Source organism: Cavia porcellus, unplaced genomic scaffold (assembly GCF_034190915.1).
Source record: "Cavia porcellus strain 051 isolate PalLab524CR breed Dunkin Hartley unplaced genomic scaffold, mCavPor4.1 scaffold_6, whole genome shotgun sequence".
Lineage (NCBI taxonomy): Eukaryota > Metazoa > Chordata > Mammalia > Rodentia > Caviidae > Cavia > Cavia porcellus.
Window position 1 is genome coordinate 41156167 of NW_026947489.1, and position 19620 is coordinate 41175786.

Genomic DNA, 19620 nt, shown 5'->3' on the forward strand with positions numbered 1-19620 from the left:
AGGACTATAGCTCAGTGGCACAGTACCTGCCTAGCAAGCATGAGATTGTGAGTTTGATTCCTGGTACCAAAGAAAAAAACCAAAAAACTGTTCTCAAACCTTATTGCCTCATTTAATTTGCGACTGTTCTGAGGGACAGAGATCAGGTAAAATTTTGCAATTTTACCGAGGAGGGGAGAGGACTGGCAAAGAGTTCATAGCTAGAAAATAGTATCCATCACTAGAATTCCAAAGTTAGCACTTTCCCCCACTTGATCTGTCTGATGGCCCAGGAATTCACTTCTAGTAAAATAACGGAGGGCACATAGATATAGATAGCTATGGTTTCTATTTGTCTGCCTTCAGTAGAACTTCAGGTGAGAAAAGTAGCAAAGTTTAGGGTGTGGAACCAGAATTCAAACTGCAATTGGTTTTGGTGGTACACACTTGTAACCCCAAAACTCCGGCTGAGGCACAAGGATTCATGTTTAAGACCTGCCTGGAGTACATAGTGAAATCTTGTTTCAAAAAACAAAAGTAGGCTGAGGAGGGGCTGGGGATTTAGCACAGGGCATAAGCACCTGCCTTGCAAGCAGGCAGTCATGAGTTCGATCCCCAGTACCGATAAAAAGGAAAAAGACAAAAAAAAAAAAAAAAAAAAATAGGCCTAGGATTTAGCTCAATGGCATAAGCACCTGCCTGGCAAGTGTGAGGTCGTAAGTTTGATCCTCAGTACCAATAAATAAATATACACATAGAAAAGCAACTTGTGAAAATGATTTGTTCTTTTGATCCAGAAAACCCCATATTATACAAATCAAGAGGTTCAAACCAGGCATGGTGGCACATACTTATAATCCCAGCCCTTGAGAGGTTGAGGCAGGAGGATCACCATGAGTTTTTAGATCAGCCTATATACTACATAGCAAGACCATCTCCAAAAACCAAATCAAACCAAAAAAAGTGGGGGGGGGGGTTCAAATCTTCACTTTAAGAATGCTGGCAAAGCCTGGCATGATGGCTCACTCCTGTAATCCCAGAACTTGGGAGGCTGAGGCAGGAAGATCTCTGCGAGTTCAAGACCAGCCTGGGGCACAAAGTGAGCTCAAAGCCAGCCTGAACTTGCATAGGGAGACCCTGTCTCAAAATAATAAAATGCTGGTGAAACTGCTCAGGCCATTAAAGATATGTATAAGATATATATAGCCAAAAGGCCACCAAGTCTCTGAAGACTATCCACTTTATAGTTTTTTGACACGGTGTTTCATTGCATATCCAGGCTGGTTTTGAACTTCAAATGTTTTGTTTTGTTTTGTTTTTGTTTTGAGACAGGGTCTTACTATGTAATTCAGGTTGGCCTTGAACTCACTATGTAGCCCAGGCTGGCCTCAAACTTTCAGTGATCCTCCTGCCTCACCCTCCTGAGTGCTCTGAGGTATTACAGGTGTTTGCCACCATGCCCAGCTTTGTGATCATTTTCATGTTACTCATAAATCTCATAGCAACTTGCAATAGCTGAACCAAAATTTGGATGCTTGAGATATTTTTCTGTAGATCTTTCTGAGACCAAGAAAGGTGGTGAAATGTATTTCAAGGGCTTTCTGTAGCAGTTTGGGTAGAAATGATTAAGTGGAAGGTACAGTCAGCTTCTTTTAATGTTAAAACTGGAAAGCTTTGGGCATCACCTGCTAGTTTAACTTCTCTTCCCCCTTTTCAGGCAGTTCTGGCTAAATCACTAAACCACCAGGCTAGGCTCAAATTTGTGATCCTCCTCCTTTAACCATCAAAGCATTTGGGATTATTATAGGTGTATGCCACATATCCAATTTTTTCTTTTGAAATTAACAGTGAGTTTAGCTGAGTGTGATACCACATGGCTGTAACTTTAGGACTCAGGAGGTTTAGGCGGGAGGATTATTTAAAGGCCTGCCTGAACTAAGCAGCAAGACCTTCTCTCAAAATAAAATACAATAGGGGCTGGGGATTTAGCTCAGCAGCATAAGCACTTGCCTGGTAAGTGCAAGGTCCTGAGTTTGATCCCCAGTACCTAAAAAATAAAGTAAAATAAAATAGTTTAGGCTGGGCATGGTAGAGCACACCTGTAATCATACCACTCAGGAGGTTGAGGAAAGAGGATCACTGTGAATTCTAGGCCAGACAGAAATGTATAGCGAAACCCTGTCAAAAAGGACAAAAAAAAAAAAAAAAAATTAAAGCCTGAAATCCCAGCACTATGGAACACTGAGGCAGCAGAATAGACCCTGTCTCAAAAAAAAGTTTAAAACACATTTTCATCAACCAAAGAATGGATACAAAGATGTGGTATTTTTATACAATGAAGTACTATTCAGCCATTCAGGATAAACCTGAGATGTTTTATAGGTAAATGCATGCAACTTGAGATCATATTTATAAGTGAAATAAGTCAGACTCACATGTGTAAACAACGTATTGTCTTAGCGTGAGAAGCTGAAAGAAACATATGTCATAGGATGGTTAGACTACTAACCATTTTCTCTTAGGTCACTGAAAAGAATGGTGTGTGCTAATTTGTTTGGATAATTAAATGCAGGTATCTTGTACTTTGAGTAACTAATATTTATTTATTTTTGTCTCACACAGGGTTTCATTATGCAGTTCAAGCTAGCCTTGAGCTCACTTTGTAGCCCAGGTTGGTCTCGAACTTGCAACAATCCTCCTGCCTCAGTCTCCCCGAGTGCTTGGGTAACTAAAGATAACAATATGCAATGTATTAAACATTGTTACCCTCTAATTATCATGTTTTGAAATTCTCTCTCTTTTTTTTTTTTTTTTTTTTTTTGTCTTTTTCCTTTTTATCGGTACCAGGGATCGAACTCACGACTGCCTGCTTGCAAGGCAGGCGCTTATGCCGCTGAGCTAAATCCCCAGCCCCCGAAATTTTTTCTCTTAAAAAGTTTAGAAAAGCAATTATTAATTAGTAAATGATGGCCTATTTCACTTAAATCCTGTTCTGTCCTATACATTTTTTCTCTTAAACCTCCCTCCTCTCAAAGTCTGCACATTCTCCCCTTCACGTAAAGAAGCTGCCCGCTTCCATTTCTAGACCCTTATCCTTAGCGTTCCTTTTTTTTTTTTCTTTTTGAGACAGGATCCAGACTAGCCTTGAATTCACTGTACAGCCCAGGATGGCCTCGAACTCAGGAGATCCTCCTGCCTCAGCCTCTCCAGTGCTAGGATTACGTGACTCCTTCTAGATGTTGGTATGGGCGATGTGTCCTGAGAAGGGGGCGCACTAGTAAGGTTTCAGCGTCCCCTAAGGGTCGGGAGTTTGGGTCAGGAGAGGGCAAGGAGAAACACCCGCGGGCGGGGCTTCTAGTTCCAGTTCTTTACTTCTGCGATCTCTCTGATCCATCGCTTTGCTGCCCGGCGAACTAAGGCCCGTAGAACTTCACAACCGTACGTTAGCCTGTAGTTCTCAAGTCTTCACACCGGTCGCCTCTTAGACTGCGCTCAACTCTCTCTGCCTCCTGCCCCGCCCACTCCTGCTCTACGCCTCTGATTGCTCCTGGATCACGTCACTTCTAGGCTGGATCCGCCCACCGGCGCTGCCATTGGCTGCTGGCCCGGGTACGCGTCGGCCGCGGGGGAGGGGGCGGTTTGGGGAGGGGGCGGGAATTCCCGACGCTGAGCCGGAACTGAGCAAACACCATGGAGCTAGTCCCTAGCGAGGTGAGTGCGGGTTCCCGGGACTAGGAGTCGGATCCCAGCTTTCGCGTTCTTTGTCTGCTTTTCTCGACGCTGGCCACCTCCGACCCCGCCTCTCGCATCCCAGATTTGCAGACCCTGCCCTCAGTGTCGTCCTGTCCAATCCCAGGGTCCCCGGACCCGAATCTTCGGGCTATCGGCCCCGTCACGAAGCGCTCGCCTGCTCTTCGTTTTCCGGGGCCCGGTGTGAGGGTAGGGGAGAAACCTGGCTCCCACACTTGGCCTGCTCAAGTGGTTCACGAAGCACTGTCCCAGCCCGCCAGCCTTCGCTGAAGCCGCTTGTGCCCGAGTGAAGTGGCTTGACTCCTGCTTGCCTTGGGAACTCCAGCTCTATATCTTGTTTGGAGGCTGTCCCCAGTTACCCGGGGTCTCACCGCGTAGTTTCCACCTTCTTGGCTCCCTGAACAGGTCGTTTGGGAAAGATAAATTCCAAGGAGAAATAGAAATGTTCCTGGTATGAGAGTGGATGAGTCACCCGCAGTGGGGAAGCCAGAGAGCGGCTGGAGTGGAGAGCTGAACCCTGCTGACCGGCCTTCCCCTTTTGTGGCCCCGTCTTCGTGACAGCCTCTCCCTCCTTCTTTATAGGTCTGAGAGTCATTGGAGCTGCCACAGACACCATGGGTCCCTGGGGGGAGCCTGAGCTCCTGGTGTGGCGCCCAGAAGCCGTGGCTTCAGAACCTCCAGTGCCGGTGGGGCTGGAAGTGAAGCTGGGGGCTCTGGTGCTACTGCTGGTCCTCACCCTTCTCTGCAGCCTGGTGCCCATCTGTGTGCTACGGCGGCCTGGAGCTAACTATGACCCTGAAAGCTCAGGTGAGTACCACTCTTCCTGCCTCTGGGGATGTGTGGGTTAAGGAGGTCTCTGTGCCTGGGGGAGGTGACCTAAGGAGGTGAAGAGAACAGGAGTAACCATTGCTTGGGTTGGGATAGTGGGCGTTCATTTGCTTTGTGTTGCATTCTTGTCCAGCTGCCCGTCAGAAATTCCTGAGCCTAGTAAGTTGCTTTGCTGGAGGTGTCTTTTTGGCCACTTGTCTTCTGGACCTGTTGCCCGACTACCTGGCTGCCATAGATGAGGCCCTGGCAGCCCTGCATGTGACGGTGAGCATTAGTGCCAGCATGTGACCCAAGAGGTGGGGGGACATGTCAGTTGCACACATGGCTTCTTAGATTTGGTAACTCTGATAACTATGAAAGACCCTTGGCCTATGATCCTATAAACTGTAACCTTCAGTTACAGGGTAGAATTCTGAGTTCTTTTCCCCTACACCAGTCTCTGAGTGACCATAGTGTACCTCTCGAGACAGTGAGGAAACCTACCTGTGTGTGACGTACTCTGCATTTCTCTGTTCGAGTCACCTTGATGTTAATAGTGCTCCAAGAATCTCTCATTCCCTCTTGCTTGTTGAAGGTTCAGACATAAAGTTCATTGCAGGACTGGGAAGGATAGGGGGCGATTTCCAGGGACCTGGTGTTGCTGACCAAAAGGCTTTAGCTCAAGGAAATGGGATATGGCCAATGGTCAAGTCCAACATGTAGGCAGTCTCATTATAGAAAAACTGAGAAAGGTGGGTGTAGGGAAGTTATCCCGAACCTGAGCTTGCTCTTTTTCCCCCAACACTGAGGAAGTAACACCAGCCCTCTGTACATATGTGACCAAGTGAACTGTCCCTTCTGTACGAATGTCCTCGTGACAGTGTGACTGACCCTGTGACATCATATGGCTCTGTGAGCATTTGGAAAATGGGCCCACATGGTACTCTGGTTTTTTATGCCTATATGTGACATTTAGGTGTCTGTAACAGTGACTGTCAACTAGGGTGGTTTTATACCCAGGAAAAAAATTTTTTTGATTTTTTTTTTTTTCAGTCTGGCCTTGAGCTTACTTTGTAGTCCAGGGTAATTACAAACTTGCAGTGATCTCCTGCCTCAGCCTCCCAAGTGCTGGGATACAGCCGTGTGCCACCATACCCAGCTGTACCCAGGAAACGTTTGATAATTTCTGGAAATGTTTTTGGTTGTCACAAATACCAAGGGCTTGGGCAAGGGCTATTGCATTTGTTCCTAACATCATATTGGTAAAGGTCAGAATGCTGTATAAAATACAGTGTATGTCACAGCTCTCTGACAAAGAATTGTCTGGGTCAAATGTAAGGGCCAAAGTTGAACCACTTTGGTTTACATGTAGCATTGTGTGAGATACCATAATCTGTGTGATTGTATATCCTTCTATGTTTCTGATTAAGTCACTTCACTGTGTGACAAAGAATGGTTCTGTGTGAGACTTATGTTTGTAACTGGGCCTCTATCAGATCTTGTCCTGTCTCCAGACATTTAGCTACCATCTCTGCCCACAGCTCCAGTTCCCCCTGCAAGAGTTCATCCTGGCCATGGGCTTTTTCTTGGTCCTGGTGATGGAGCAGATCACATTGGCTTACAAGGAGCAGTCTGGGCCACCACGTCGAGAGGAAACAAGGGCTCTGCTGGGAACAGTGAACAGTGGGCCGCAGCATTGGCATGATGGGCTGGGGGTCCCCCATGCAAGAGGAGCTTCGGCAGCACCTTCAGCTCTGCGTGCCTGTGTACTGGTCTTTTCTCTGGCCCTGCACTCAGTGTTTGAGGGGTTAGCAGTGGGACTACAGCGAGACCGGGCTCGGGCCATGGAGCTGTGCCTGGCCTTACTTCTCCACAAGGGTATCCTGGCTGTCAGTCTGTCCCTCAGGTTGCTGCAGAGCCACCTTCGGGTGCAGGTTGTAGCTGGCTGTGGAATCCTCTTCTCATGCATGACACCTCTGGGCATTGGGCTAGGTGCTGCTCTGGCAGAGTCAGCTGGGCCTCTGCACCAGTTGGCCCAGTCTGTGCTGGAGGGCATGGCAGCTGGCACTTTCCTTTATATTACTTTCCTGGAAATCCTGCCCCAGGAGCTGGCCTCTTCAGAGCAGAGGATCCTCAAGGTCATTCTGCTCCTAGCAGGTTTTGCTGTGCTTACTGGTCTGCTCTTCATCCATATTTAGGGGGCTTCATTGTAGGGCGCAGGGGAAGTTGCCTATCAGGTGCTTCTAGCCTTCTCTCCCCCAGGGCGTGGAAAACAGGAAAGAATGAGGAAGGGAGGTATGAGGACAGAGTTCTCTGGGAGATAGGAAAGGAGCCTTTTGGGTTATGTCTAATGAGAGAAATGGGCAGAAAAGAACCTGACCCCAAGCCCAAGAAACAGTAGTCAAGTCACTAAAGATTTGATCAGGGGACATTAGCATTGAAGCAGACCCTGACTGCCAGGGTCAGAGGTCACACACTACTCACATGGGCAAACTGACACTGGGGAAGCTGGAGGTGGTGGGTACCCAGCCACAGCTACGGTAGGATAAAAACATAGAGGGCAGGGTCCAGAATCAGTAGCCTGTTTGGCACCCTGCCACCTTCAGTGGACCCTTCCTACTTTTCTTATCTCCTATATATACCTCCTGCTCTTCTCCCAGGGGCACTAGTGCCAAATAGCCTCTTCGTACCAATTTCAGTACCTTCCTGACCTCCCTAGTCCTGCTCACTCCTCTGTTTTTAAAGTGCCAAACAAATCCCCATTTTCTCAAAGCACAGAGAGATGGCAGTAGGCTCTGCCCAACACCTCAGTGTCAGGGACCTACTTGTTTTTTGTTTTGGTTCTATATTTTGGATGGGGCAAAAATTTCAGCTAGGCTGGCTTGAGGGGAGACCTGTGATCCCCTGCTGCTGCTGCACCCTAGGAATAGGGAAGGGTCGTGGACATGGTGTAAATACAGGTGGTAAACACAGAGCTGCCAAACATTTTTTATATCTGATGAGCCCAGGGGGAGGGAAATGTCCAACCCCAGAGATATTTTTGGGAAGGGAGGGCTATGTATAGGCCGTATTCTCTAGAATCTATTTTACTAATTGACCTGTTTTGGAACACATCAGCCAAATAAAAGATGTTTGTATACATGTCTATGGTATCGGCTTCATTTGTCTTGGGGCAGGGGTGAGCACGTTGCCAGCCAAAGAAGACTTGAGTTCCAGATGTTCACTACTGTTTTAGGAGCCTTGATTTCATTGCTTTCACTAGGCTTCAACAGTGCCCTTTCCTGAAGATAATCCAATTTTCTCTCCTTTGTCTCTCCTTTCTTCCCTACCTATCTCCACCCCTTTCCTTCCCCTTGTTTCCCTTCCTCTTCCTCTCTTCTTATTCCTGTCTCTTTACCATTTGTCGGTTTGGCGCGGATTTGGAACTACTACTCCCAAACTCCCTTGCGCAGGGAGTGGGCTCGGGCGGGGAGAGTCCCGGCTCGGGGCGCCCATGAGGCTGCCGGGAAGTGGAGTCCGCTTCCTCCCTGCGTTGCGTGCCCACTGGCGTGAGGGGGTCACGTAAACAAACTACGGATCCCGGCAGACCGCGCGCCACAGGTCCGGGCTAGGTTGGGGCCGGTCTGCGGGGCTCGCGGAGGCGGCGGCGGCTAAGGCTGGGGGAGCCGTGCCGGGGCCCGCGGCGGAGGCCGTGGCCTGTCCTGGGAAGGTGGGGGGGAGGGACGCGGGAGGAAGATGGCGACGTCGGGGGCAAACGGGCCCGGCTCCGCCGCGCCCTCGTCTTCCAATCCGCGCAAGTTTAGCGAGAAGATAGCGCTGCAGAAGCAGCGTCAGGCCGAGGAGACGGCGGCCTTCGAGGAGGTGATGATGGACATCGGCTCCACCCGGGTAAGGGGCAGCGCCTGGTAGCCGGGTGTGGAGGCGGGGCGAGGGCGGGGGCCGCGGCCAGGAGGCGGAACGGGCAGAGCGGGTGGGCGCAGTGTTCTGGGAGGTTGAGATCTGGAGGTTGAGATCGGGGGTAGAAAGGCGGATTTTGCCTGGAAGCCCGACACTCGGAGAGATTGAGTTTGGGGGCCGAGTCCGTGCGGTAGGAGTGGGGCCGAGAGGAGAATGGGCCCTGATGTCTGGCGGAGATGGGTGGTCCCCGTGCATCCCTGGTTGAGTACCCTGGAGAACTGCATGAAGCATCCTTGATCAAGGATTGTGGGCAGAGGAGGATAGCTTGTTTGTCCCGAACCTGCCTTCTTTGAGTCTGTGATCTCCAAAATAGTTCCTTTGCCCTATTGGCCACTCTTTGGCGCTTTGGTACCCACGGGAAAGGGCCCCTTGAGTAGGAGCAGTGCTGGGTAGCGGGCCAGGAAGTCCCCTCCTGCGTCCTGTCCCTCTGCTTCCTTTTTCAAATACTTCTGTGGTTTCCTGACGTGAAGGTAAGGTCCACTGCTCACACACTGGTACTTGGTGTTTGGTTCTGGCTGCTTTGAAGGGAAGATAGAGGCTTCGAATCACAGCTGGGTAACCAGTTTGCTACAGGTTGTTGGGAGCCCTACATGTAAGTTTGCTGAGCCTTCTAGGGGAATGGATGCTTTGTATTTCGATTTCTAGAGTGTCTTTTGAGAGTCTTTTATGTTTTAGGGATATTCATTCCTAGGAAGTTTGATAAACAACTTTCAGGCCTCTACCACGCTGCCTCTGAAGGTCCTCTATCCTTGATTCCTTGCTTTCCAGAATTGAATATCGGAGGGAACCAGGGCAGGAGTTTGCTCAGTTAGTAGGCAGTCCTAGTTTAGGGACACATTATTCTCACAACAGCAGGTGAGGATATTGCAGTGATCCCTCATGGCAAAGAGTTGGGAGGAATTCAAGAGGGGGTGGTGGAACATAAATTTTAAGGCGCTTTCTGCTGGGCAGACTGATTGCATCTATGACTGTAATTCTGATTGTGTTTTTGTGTGTATCTCCCTTGACTCTGTTAGTGTTTTTGTATTTTGCTTCTTGGAGTCTCTAGGGACCACATGCCCTAGTTAGTGGGAGTCAAAACAGAAAAAGGTGGAGAGGCAAATCTTCCCTGTGTGTGTGTGTGTGTGTGTGTGTGTGTGTGTATACGCATGCATGCTTATACACACTTTCATAACCCACTCTAATCACTATGAAGATTGTGATCTAACTATTGACTGGTTCCTTTAGGAGCTTTTGATCATAGCAGGACAAAGACAAGAAGATGGAAGAAACACCAGTCTCCAGCAGACAGCTTGAGGGCCTGCCCTCTGGACTGATTTTAAGGGCTTTTATGTGCAAACTGACAAAGGCTGTGAGAAATTCCAAGCTAGGCTTCTATCTTTATGGTGCAGTGGTTTGTGAAAAACCTCTTTGGGTAGCCTTTATCTCTCCTGTACTGGTTAACTTTTCTTAATACAGAAAAGTGTGGCAGACATACCTTACGAGACTTGGGGCGAGACCTGGAGCTCAGCCTGTTGCATGAGAGGGATCATTTGAGGCAGAAATGGCCATAGGGGCCTATGCCATTGGAAAGTTGGGGTTGCCGTATATGTTGTATTAACAGTAGTTGTGAAGTAGTCCAGAGGCCAGTGGCTCACTGAGCCATCCTGCTGGAACAGAAAGTTATTTCTGATGTTGGCTTATGTGCAACACTGACCTTGGAAACTCACTACTTACCCCTCCTCAGCTGCCTTCCTCACCATGGCCTTGTCTTGGGTCTGTTTGGCTTGCGATAGTGACTGAACCTTGGAAGTAGCTACTCACCTCTCGTCAGGGACAAGAGAGCTGCTGACAGACTAACTCTGTTTAGGCTGAGGGTTTGTATCTCACTTCTGTGCTGGTCATATCTCCCACAAACAAGAGCCGGAAAGGGCTCTGGCTCAGGCTAGAGTGGGTTTCTGTATCCTCACCCATCCCTATTATTCAGAATTCTCTAACGCAGGGGCTTTAGCATCCTGGAAAAAATGCCCCACTTTTGTATCTAAGAGAGTCAGCATCCCTTAGATCTTCTGGTTTGAGAGGTGCAGGTTTTGTGGAGTTTTCTTGAGAAATCTACACTGTTAATAGTATGAAATGAGAGATTGGCAATGGTGGAGCTCTTCTAATCCATCCTGGGCATATTTGGAACTGAAAGCAGAGCTGCCCAGGACACCCATCCTTGTGGCTTGCCTCTGGTAACCCCAGGGACAGCTTAGACTGATGCTGCCTGAGGCAGGGCTCTCTCTACCTGGCAGGGTGCTGTGAGGTGCTAGTGAGGTCACCCATGTAGGGAGCCTGCAGAGGGGATGGGGTAGGTGGTTTAAACCAGGTTTTGGTGAATCTTTATTCCAACTCTGGCTTTTTTTCTTCTGTCAGATAACCTTAAAAGCGATAGCAGTACATCCTGTTGCCAGTAATGGCAAGGATGGCCAAAGGAATAGAGCTCAGAACCCTCTCTGATATTCCCATTTGTCCCTCATGTCTCAGTTGCAGGCCCAAAAATTGCGGCTGGCATACACAAGGAGCTCTCATTATGGTGGTTCTCTGCCCAATGTTAACCAAATTGGCTGTGGCCTGGCTGAGTTCCAGGTGAGTGGATGCAAAACTGGGATGGGCAGAGGCTCTCTGGTGTCTTCCCCCGCTGACTCACCTATCACTTTGGCAGAGCCCCCTCCACTCACCTTTGGATTCATCACGGAGCACTCGGCATCATGGGCTGGTGGAACGGGTACAGAGAGACCCCCGCAGGATGGTGTCCCCACTCCGCCGATACCCACGCCACATATCCTTCCTACAGGCTGTGGGAGGCGCACTAGCGTTGAGGAGGGATTCTCCAGGGACTCAAAATGTTACCCAGTTCCATCCTTTCTCCAAACTCACCTTTATCCAGGCTCCCTGGAAACTGACTGCAACCTGTGTGTCTGTATAGGCTGTGGTGATGGAATCATTGCACCCAAGGCTGTGGCCTCCTTTCTGGCTGGCGCTAGCTGGCCTTACGTCAGCTTACTTTCCTGTGCAGGCAGAGCTCCCCAATTGATCTCCTGTTAATTGAAGTGTGATCCCTTCTCACATCTGTTATTGGCTTGCTTGCTTGCTTGCTTGCTTGCTTGCTTTTTTTCTTCTCTCTTTCTCTCTCTTTTTTGTCCAGTACTGGATATTAAACCCAGGGCCTTCACACTGAGATATGTTTCCAGGCCGTTATTATTTTTAATTTTTGTTGTAGTTGCCTCACTATGTAGTTGAGGCTAACCTTGAGCCCACTATGTAGCCCCGCCTGGTCTCAAACTCATGGTGATCCTCCTGCCTCAGCCTCCTAAGTACTGGGATTACAGGCATGCATGACCCCACTGGTTTGTTCTCAGCATTCAATCTCAGAAATGTACACACTTGTGATACCTAAGCCCTGTCAGTCTCATAGATTGTGCGAGGCTTGATTCCATTCTGTGTGTGTGTGTGTGTGTGTGTGTGTGTGTGTGTGTGTGTGTGGTGATGGGGCTAGAATCCAGGACCTTGTGCCTTGTGCATGTTAGGCAAGCACACTGTACCACTCTAGTCCTTTTCTTCTAGTCTTTGACCCTACTATAGTACCTTGTAGAGGTGAAAGGTATGTGTCCTTCCTTTCTGTTTTTTTCTTTTTTATACTAGGAATTGAATCCAGAGTTGTTCTACCAACTGAGCTATATCTCCAGCTCTTTGTAAGATTTGTTTTTAGACAGGGTCTCCCTAAGTTACCCAGGTCAGGGTTGAATTTATAATCCTCCTCCTTCAACCTTCCAAGCAGTTGGAATCACACAACCAGCTCCAGCTGCGTTTCTTTTTCTTTTTCTTTTTTTTTTTTTTTTGTACCAGGAATTGAAGTCATGACCTTGTGCTTACCAGGCAGGCACTTATGCCACTGAGCTAAATTCCCAGCCCCAGCTGTGTTTCTTAAGATAACTGTCTTTTGGCTGCATCAGTCTTTTCATCTGGTCTCTATGCCACCTCTCTCCTCTGTACTTTCTTCCTTAACATGTGCTGTTCACATTGACAGTTCTCCCTACAGCCCTGCCTACTTGTCTCCTCCTCCGGAGTCCAGTTGGCGAAGGTGAGTCCATGGCAGGCACATCTCCCCGCCATTCTTCAGTGATCTGTAGGGGCTGGAACACAGAGCCTCCTCTCTCACACCAGTGGAGTAGGTGGTCAGAGTCCAGTCTGGGCAGTGTTGAAACGAGTGGCCCAGCCTCCCAGTCCAGCCGGAGTAGAACCAATGGAACTATAGCCAAGATGGGGTGTGAGATGGGGAGGGGCAGGGGAGGGTGGTAGATGAGAACTGTTGTCCACTTCCAGGGTGGTACCAGGCTGGGACATTATTGGCTCTCTGAGTGTATCCATTTGAGCCCCAGGATTCTTATCCAGCAGAGCTGCTGGCTTCCAACATTCCTATTCAGCTTGTCCTGGCAGAGAAGACTAGAGGCATTTCTAGATCTCATAGTCGACTGGGGTTGGGGATTTGTGGGTCTCAGCATCAGAAGACACAAAAGAAAAAGGCATGAGACTTGATACCTAGCCTCTACACTTTCACTTGGGTTGCCCCAACCCCCATGCGGCCTTGTCCATCGCAAGCCTTTCTTCTCCCTTTTACTTGGCTTTCTTTCTTTCTTTTTAAGTTTTAGCAGTATATGTTTGGAACACATAATGATCATATTCATTGTGGGGAGTTGATACAGCACATCTTAACTCTTCTTACTTTTCCTTCTCCCTTTTGTTCCATTCTATCTCTTGGTCCCTTAACCAGTAGCACTCAGGAGGCTAAGGCAGAAGGATCCCTATGAGTTCAAGGCCAGCCTAAACTATAACATGAGGTGTTGTCTCAAAAACAATAGTAACAATAACAAAAGCATAAAACAACTCATTTGCGAAAGAGCTATCCCCTTGTTTCCTATTATCTATCTTCCACTTTGCTCTTTAAATTATTAGACTTCACATGTAAGAGAAACCATGCCATATTTCAGCTTTTGTGTCTGATTCATTTTACTTAGTAATGTGATCTCAAGATGCATCCATTTGCCTACAGATGAGTCAGACTTACCCTTCTTTATGGTAGAATAGTACTTCATTGTGTAATGACTTTGTTTCCTACTCCAGGACGATGCCCTGGGGCAATTTCCCTGCAGAGAAGGGACAGCTGTTTCGATTGCCTTCTGCACTTAATAGGTGAGGCCCTTACCCTTCAGCCTTTCTGTTCTTACCCCTGCTTTCTGGGCACTACTCTCTCGTCCACACCTAATTCTGATGAAGCCCGGCAGGCTTGGAGACTTAGACGACTGTCACTGCTGTCATTTCATTTCATGTCTGCTCCCTACAGGACGAGCTCTGACTCTGCCCTTCACACAAGTGTGATGAACCCCAGCTCCCAGGACAGCTATCCAGGCCCCACCACTCCCAGTGTCCTGCCCAGCCGCCGTGGGGGTAAGTAGCTGAGTTCCCTGGCTGCGGTGCCCATGGAAGATGAGTGGGCACTGACGCCAGCTCTGCTCCTCCTTGCAGGTTTTCTGGATGGTGAAATGGACTCCAAAGGTATGTGCTTCTCACTGCCAGCGGTCATCACCTGCCCTCAGGTTTCTGGGCTGCTGTGGGGACAGGGCTCCTCTCCACCTGCCTCTGCTTCCAGTCCTGCCCCCCAACCCCTGCTCCAGGCTCCCCGTCACCAGTCTTTCCATTTCAAGTCCCTGCCGTGGAGGAGAACCTATTAGATGACAAGTATCTGCTGAAACCGTGGGATGCCAAGAAGGTAGATGTGGGCCACCACTGTCTCCCATGCCCCTCGTGCCCACGGAGCACCACCCTCATTCCTACATTGTTTCTTTTTTCAGCTGTCCTCATCCTCCTCCCGACCTCGGTCCTGTGAAGTCCCTGGAATTAAGTAAGTGTCCCCGGAAGTTGGCTTAGAAGTGAGAATGGGGAGTGTGGGAAGATGAAGTCCCGCCTCTGCTTCCCCCACTCACAGGCCCCTGGAATCTGCCTTTGTCTTTCTCTTCTCCCTCTAGCATCTTCCCATCTCCTGACCAGCCTGCCAATGTGCCTGTCCTCCCGCCTGCCATGGGCACGGGGGGCTCCCTGCCTGACCTCACCAACCTGCACTTCCCCCCACCTCTGCCCACCCCTCTGGACCCAGAGGAGACAGCGTACCCCAGCCTCAGTGGGGGCAGCAGCACCTCCAACCTGACCCACACCATGACCCACTTGGGCATTAGTGGAGGGCTGAGCCTGAGCCCTGGCTACAATGTGCCAGGTGAGTGGCCGTGCTGGCCGTGTGCCCTCCAGCTGAAGAAGAGGAGAGATGCTTGAGCCAGGATCCTGTGACTGGCACCAGCCACCAGCCCTGTATCCCAGGACCCTTCCCTGCCATTCTCAGCCTATGAGAACTGGTAGATGTGGCCTTTCCCAGAGGGCAGATGGAAAGCAGCTGCCAGGTGGCAGTCTTGCTGTCAGGAACAGAGTAGGAGGACATTGTATTGCCACCTCCATGGTTATTAGTCCGTCCTTCTGGGCAGAGAGGGACCCACTTCTCATTGGTAATGCTGGTGTCTCTGGTTTTTGTCTGTGCCTGCAGGACTTCATTCACCTCTCAACCACCCCTCCCTACAGTCTTCCCTGAGTAATCCCAACCTCCAGGCTTCCCTGAGCAGTCCCCAGCCCCAGCTCCAGGGCTCTCACAGTCACCCCTCCTTGCCTGCCTCCTCCCTAGCCCGCCACCCATTGCCTGCCACCTCCCTGGGACACCCATCACTCAGTGCCCCGGCCCTCTCTTCTTCCATTTCCTCTTCTACTTCCTCTCCCGTCCTGGGCGCGCCACCTTACCCAGCTTCCACCCCTGGGGCCTCCCCTCGCCACCGCCGTGTGCCCCTCAGCCCCCTGAGTTTGCCCGCGGGCCCTGTGGATGCCAGAAGGTCCCAACAGCAGCTGCCCAAACAGTTTTCGCCAACAATGTCACCCACCTTGTCTTCCATCACTCAGGTATGCGTGGTTGCCCTCCCTGTGTCCGTCTCCCTCCTCCGCTTCTACCCTCTTCTCGCCTTTCCTCACACGCTTCTCCCCTTACTTCCTATACCCTCGTCTCACCCATCCCCTTTCAGGCCTCTGTTCTCTACCTCTCTGCCTTGTATCCATTTTGTCTCCTTTGCTTATGGGTGCAAACTCTAGGGTTGGAGCTTTCTGGTTTAAAATCTTGGCTCTGCCTCAGTACACTAGCCATCTCCTTTAAAAAGGTGTTTGACTTTTTTTTGGTACTGAGAATTGAACTCAGGACCTTGCACTTGCCAAGCAGGCACTTATGCCACTGAGCTATATCCCTAGCCCTGACTTCTTTTTTTGTTTCTTTTATTTTTAAAGTTATTTGACTTCTGTGAGCTTCAATAGTCACTTTTGTAAGAGAAGGATAGTTAAGGCGCCAATGTGGTAATATACATGAAGTACGTAGAAGCTAGGTGTGGTGTAGACACATGTCTATAATCCCGGCTGGAGGATAATCTTGGAGGCTGAGGCAGGAGGATCACAAGTGTGAGCCCAGTCTAGGCAGGTTAGTGCATCCCTTTTCAAAAGGGCAGATAGGGGGTTGGAATATAGTTTAGTAGTCCCTGAGCTTAAACTGTAAAAATAAGTAAGTGCCTAGCTTAGGTGCGTGCTTAGTAGACAAGTTTTTCTTTTTCCTTTTCTTTCTTTCTTTTTTTTTTTTTTTTTGGTGGTGCTGGGAATTGAACCTTTGCTGTTTTTTGTTCGTTTGGTTTTGGTTTTGTTGTATATTTGTTCTTCAATCAGATTTTATTTTTACATTTTAGATATACATAATGATCACATTTATCATAGAGAATTTGTTGCTTGTATATGATATAATTTGATTCTTTTTTTCCCCATTTCCCTACCCAGCCTTTAATTGTTTTTTGTTTGTTTGTTTGAAATAGATTCTAAGTCATTAAGTTGCCCAGGCTGGCCTCAAACACGTAATCCTCTTGCCTCAGTTTCCTGTAGTGGTGGGATTTATAGGCATGCACCACCATGCCTGGGTTCCTGTCCTTTCTTGTCTTGATTTTTACCCCTGGGCCTCTGTCCTGTCCTGTCTTGTCTCCCACTTCCCCTCCTTTTTTCATAGAATTTAGTGTCAGAGACTCTCAGTCCCAACCACCATATAGTTTGAATGAGGAAACGGGCCCATAGGAAAAATCATCTCCCCAAGTTTACACAGCAAGTTAGAACGAATTGGGGCTGAAACTCCAAACTCTTCAACTTCAGGAGTATCTTCCTTAATGCTAAAATTCTTAGTTTTTTCCCTCCCTATCCTTTTTTTCTTTTTAAATTTTTTTCCTTTGCCATTTCCTCTCCCATTCCCCTTGGTCGTCATGCTCTTTGTCCTGATCCCCTGCTTTCTCTTCCTCCTGCCCCATCCCATTCCCTGGAATGTGTGCTGTGTTCCATCTTACCCTGTCCTGCAGGGAAGACTGAGGCTAGGCCACTGTGAACTCTGCTCCTCTAGAACCTGGGATAAGGGAACTTCCTTCCCTCCTTTGCTGCTTTCCTTCCTTCCTTTCCCACTTCCTCTGGCCTCTTCAGGGCCTCAGGACAGCAGCCCCACCTGCACTGTGGCTTCAGCAGGCAGCAGTGTTTGTTACTGGCCACTGCTTGGGTCCCACAGTTGACACATGGCCATATCTGCAGTAGATCTGTTTCCATGCATTGGTCTCACTCAGCAGTATTTAGTGACTGCTGCCAGCCCAGTGCCAGGGCAGTGGGATCGAGTCGCAGCTGTGTTTAGAATGGATGCTGCTTAGTGGGTGGGAAGCTCTGGCTAAGAGTTACTAGGGGAATGCACCTGAAGCTAAGCGTCCCCTTTTCCTCACTTCTTTTTAGGGCGTCCCCCTGGACACTAGTAAACTGCCTACTGACCAGCGGCTGCCCCCATATCCATATAGTCCCCCAAGTTTGGTTCTCCCTACGCAGCCCCCAACCCCAAAGGCTTCACAGCAGCCAGGGCTGCCCTCTCAGGCCTGCTTGGTGCAGCCCTCAGGTGGGCAGCCCCCAGGCAGGCAGCCTCATTACGGGACTCCATATCCCACTGGGTCCAGTGGACATGTGCAACAGGCTTACCATCGGCCAGGGAACAACTTCAACCTGGGGAATGTGAGTATTTAGGGTCTGTACTCTGAGGTGGGGGAGGAGGGGCAGGTATGGGGTCCTGAGCAGAGCTCTGTCTGGTACACTGCAAATTGGGAAGAGTCTGCCCTCACCCTGGGTAACAGCACTGCAAGCTTGGGGCTCCTGTCTTCCCGCGTTTGACCCCCTCTGCCCCTCTGTTTCTGCTCAGCTTGCTCTTTGATGACTCCGCCTTGACCCGTTCTCTTCCTGGCATGCACACTCTCTGGCCCAGCAGGTACGGTGCCCACATGGACTTCGGGCCCCGTGCTTGCTTCTGTTGCTCTGCTTGCTTCCACCTCCCTCTGTCTGTGCCTCCATTCTTGGGGTGGCTGAAGATGGGTGGGCAAAGGTGACAGACATGTCAGGAGACTTTCTTAAGGTCTCTCTGTGTCCGTAGCCGGAGACATTCAGCCTGGAGACTCCATCGACCAGCCTGGTGCTGGATCCCTCTGGCTTTTCTGAGGGTCCTGGATTTTTAGGGGCTGAGGGGTCAGCAGGTGGCCCTCAGGACCCTCACACTCTCAACCACCAGAACTTGACCCATTGTTCCCGCCATGGCTCAGGACCTAATATCATCCTCACAGGTGAGGTAGTGAGGGGTAACGGAGTAGAAGGAGGCAGTGATACCTTTGTTGACATTTGTGGTTGAGGACTCTAGGGAGATCACAGGGCATAGGGTCCTCATCTTCCTGTTCTACCCACAGAAGACTCCTCTCCAGGGTTCTCGAAGGAAATTGCAGCAGCTCTGGCTGGAGTTCCTGGCTTTGAGGTGTCGGCAGCTGGGCTGGAACTCGGGCTGGGGCTGGAAGATGAGCTGCATATGGAGCCACTGGGACTGGAAGGACTAAACATGCTGAGTGACCCCTGCGCCCTGCTGCCAGATCCTGCTGTGGAGGATTCCTTCCGCAGTGATCGGCTACAGTGAGGAGCCTCACCACCATCCTTGACCCCGCCCCGTCACTGTCCCTTTCCTCCCTTCCCCTGGCCAGTAGAGACTCCACTCTCTGTCCCCAGATTCTCTTTCTGAAATGAATGAAGGACTCTTAAGAATGAGAAATGGCAAGGGGTTTGTCTAGGCAGCTCCTGGATTCTATGTGGTGGATGGGCCTCGGGGAGCTCAAGGGAGGGCCTAAAGCACTTGTAACTTTGAAAACCGTCTATCTGGAGGTCAGAGCCTGTTGGAAAGCAAGGGGTAGAGGAACCCTAGAGGCAGGGTTTGTCCAGATGCCTAGGAGTGGGCAGTGCCAGCCCCTCCTCACCACTCTTCCCCTTGCAATGGAGGAGAGAGCCAGAGTGGATATTATTTTTTATTAAATATATTATATGTTAATAAAAAAATCCTGTTAAATCCTGTGGTTGGCTACTGTTTGGCATGTGGCTGGAAATCGGGGAGTTCCTGGGCCACAAGACTTTCTCTGTCAAGCTTTTTGCGTCTTTTTAATACTGCTGTAGCTGGTGAAAGCCTTACCAACCTCAGACCTCAAGTTGGATGTGGGACCACAGGATGGATGGAGGTAGCTTCCATGACAGCAGGATGTCACCTCATGTGCCCTCATGCTCAGGGCTCTGCTGTAGACACACTGGGGACAGAGACCGTGGCTGGCCAGATAAGTTCCTCTTCTTCCTCACCCCTGGCCTGGCTTTTGAGAAAGGATTCAATGGCTAAACTTCAGGAGAAGTCTCTCTCCGCTAGGTATACCTCAAGGACTTAGGCAAGCCTTAGACCCCCTGTTGCTGTCTCAGGGAAGCCCCTCCACCATGCTCTCATTTATCTGAGTTTTAATTAAGCAGTTCCTGCTTCCCACCCATGTTGTGGTTTCCTTATTCTGCATCAGTTTGCCATCCCTTTGGCTGTCTGGGCCTCTGCTTTTTCCTTAACTGGCCATCCACAGACCACCTCTGTGCTGTTCCACTCCCTACAGTCTTGGCTTCCCTCCCTTC

At 49.7% G+C, this 19620-nt stretch overlaps 2 protein-coding genes across 8 annotated transcripts; both read left to right on the forward strand.

Annotated features, from left to right (window-relative positions):
- The first annotated feature begins 3617 nt into the window (after positions 1–3617).
- Positions 3618–7677, forward strand: Slc39a1 (solute carrier family 39 member 1). The gene is made up of 4 exons (XM_003475366.4): positions 3618–3690; positions 4312–4536; positions 4691–4821; positions 6078–7677. Exons 2-4 carry the CDS (start codon positions 4344–4346, stop codon positions 6732–6734), a joined length of 981 nt encoding a protein of 326 aa, XP_003475414.1. The 5' UTR covers positions 3618–3690; positions 4312–4343; the 3' UTR covers positions 6735–7677.
- Positions 7678–8172: 495 nt separating this feature from the next.
- On the forward strand, positions 8173–19027 carry Crtc2 (CREB regulated transcription coactivator 2). Of its 7 annotated transcripts, none has more exons than XR_010048057.1 (14): positions 8173–8424; positions 10999–11100; positions 11177–11290; positions 12531–12595; positions 13636–13704; positions 13856–13959; positions 14038–14067; positions 14187–14281; positions 14364–14413; positions 14538–14782; positions 15104–15507; positions 17395–17664; positions 17849–17914; positions 18077–18255. XR_010048057.1 is itself a non-coding variant. In XM_063250494.1 (14 exons), the coding sequence occupies exons 1-14, from the start codon at positions 8272–8274 to the stop codon at positions 18602–18604; spliced, it is 2106 nt and encodes a 701-aa protein (XP_063106564.1). In that variant the 5' UTR covers positions 8179–8271; the 3' UTR covers positions 18605–19027. The 7 variants fall into 7 exon arrangements, 6 of the variants coding, with proteins under 6 accessions (XP_063106564.1, XP_063106563.1, XP_063106565.1 ...); XM_063250494.1 differs by lacking the exon at positions 17849–17914 and adding an exon at positions 18387–19027 and having other exon boundaries at positions 8179–8424; positions 18077–18263; XM_063250493.1 differs by lacking the exon at positions 17849–17914 and adding an exon at positions 18384–19027 and having other exon boundaries at positions 8186–8424; positions 18077–18263.
- The last annotated feature ends 593 nt before the right edge of the window (positions 19028–19620 follow it).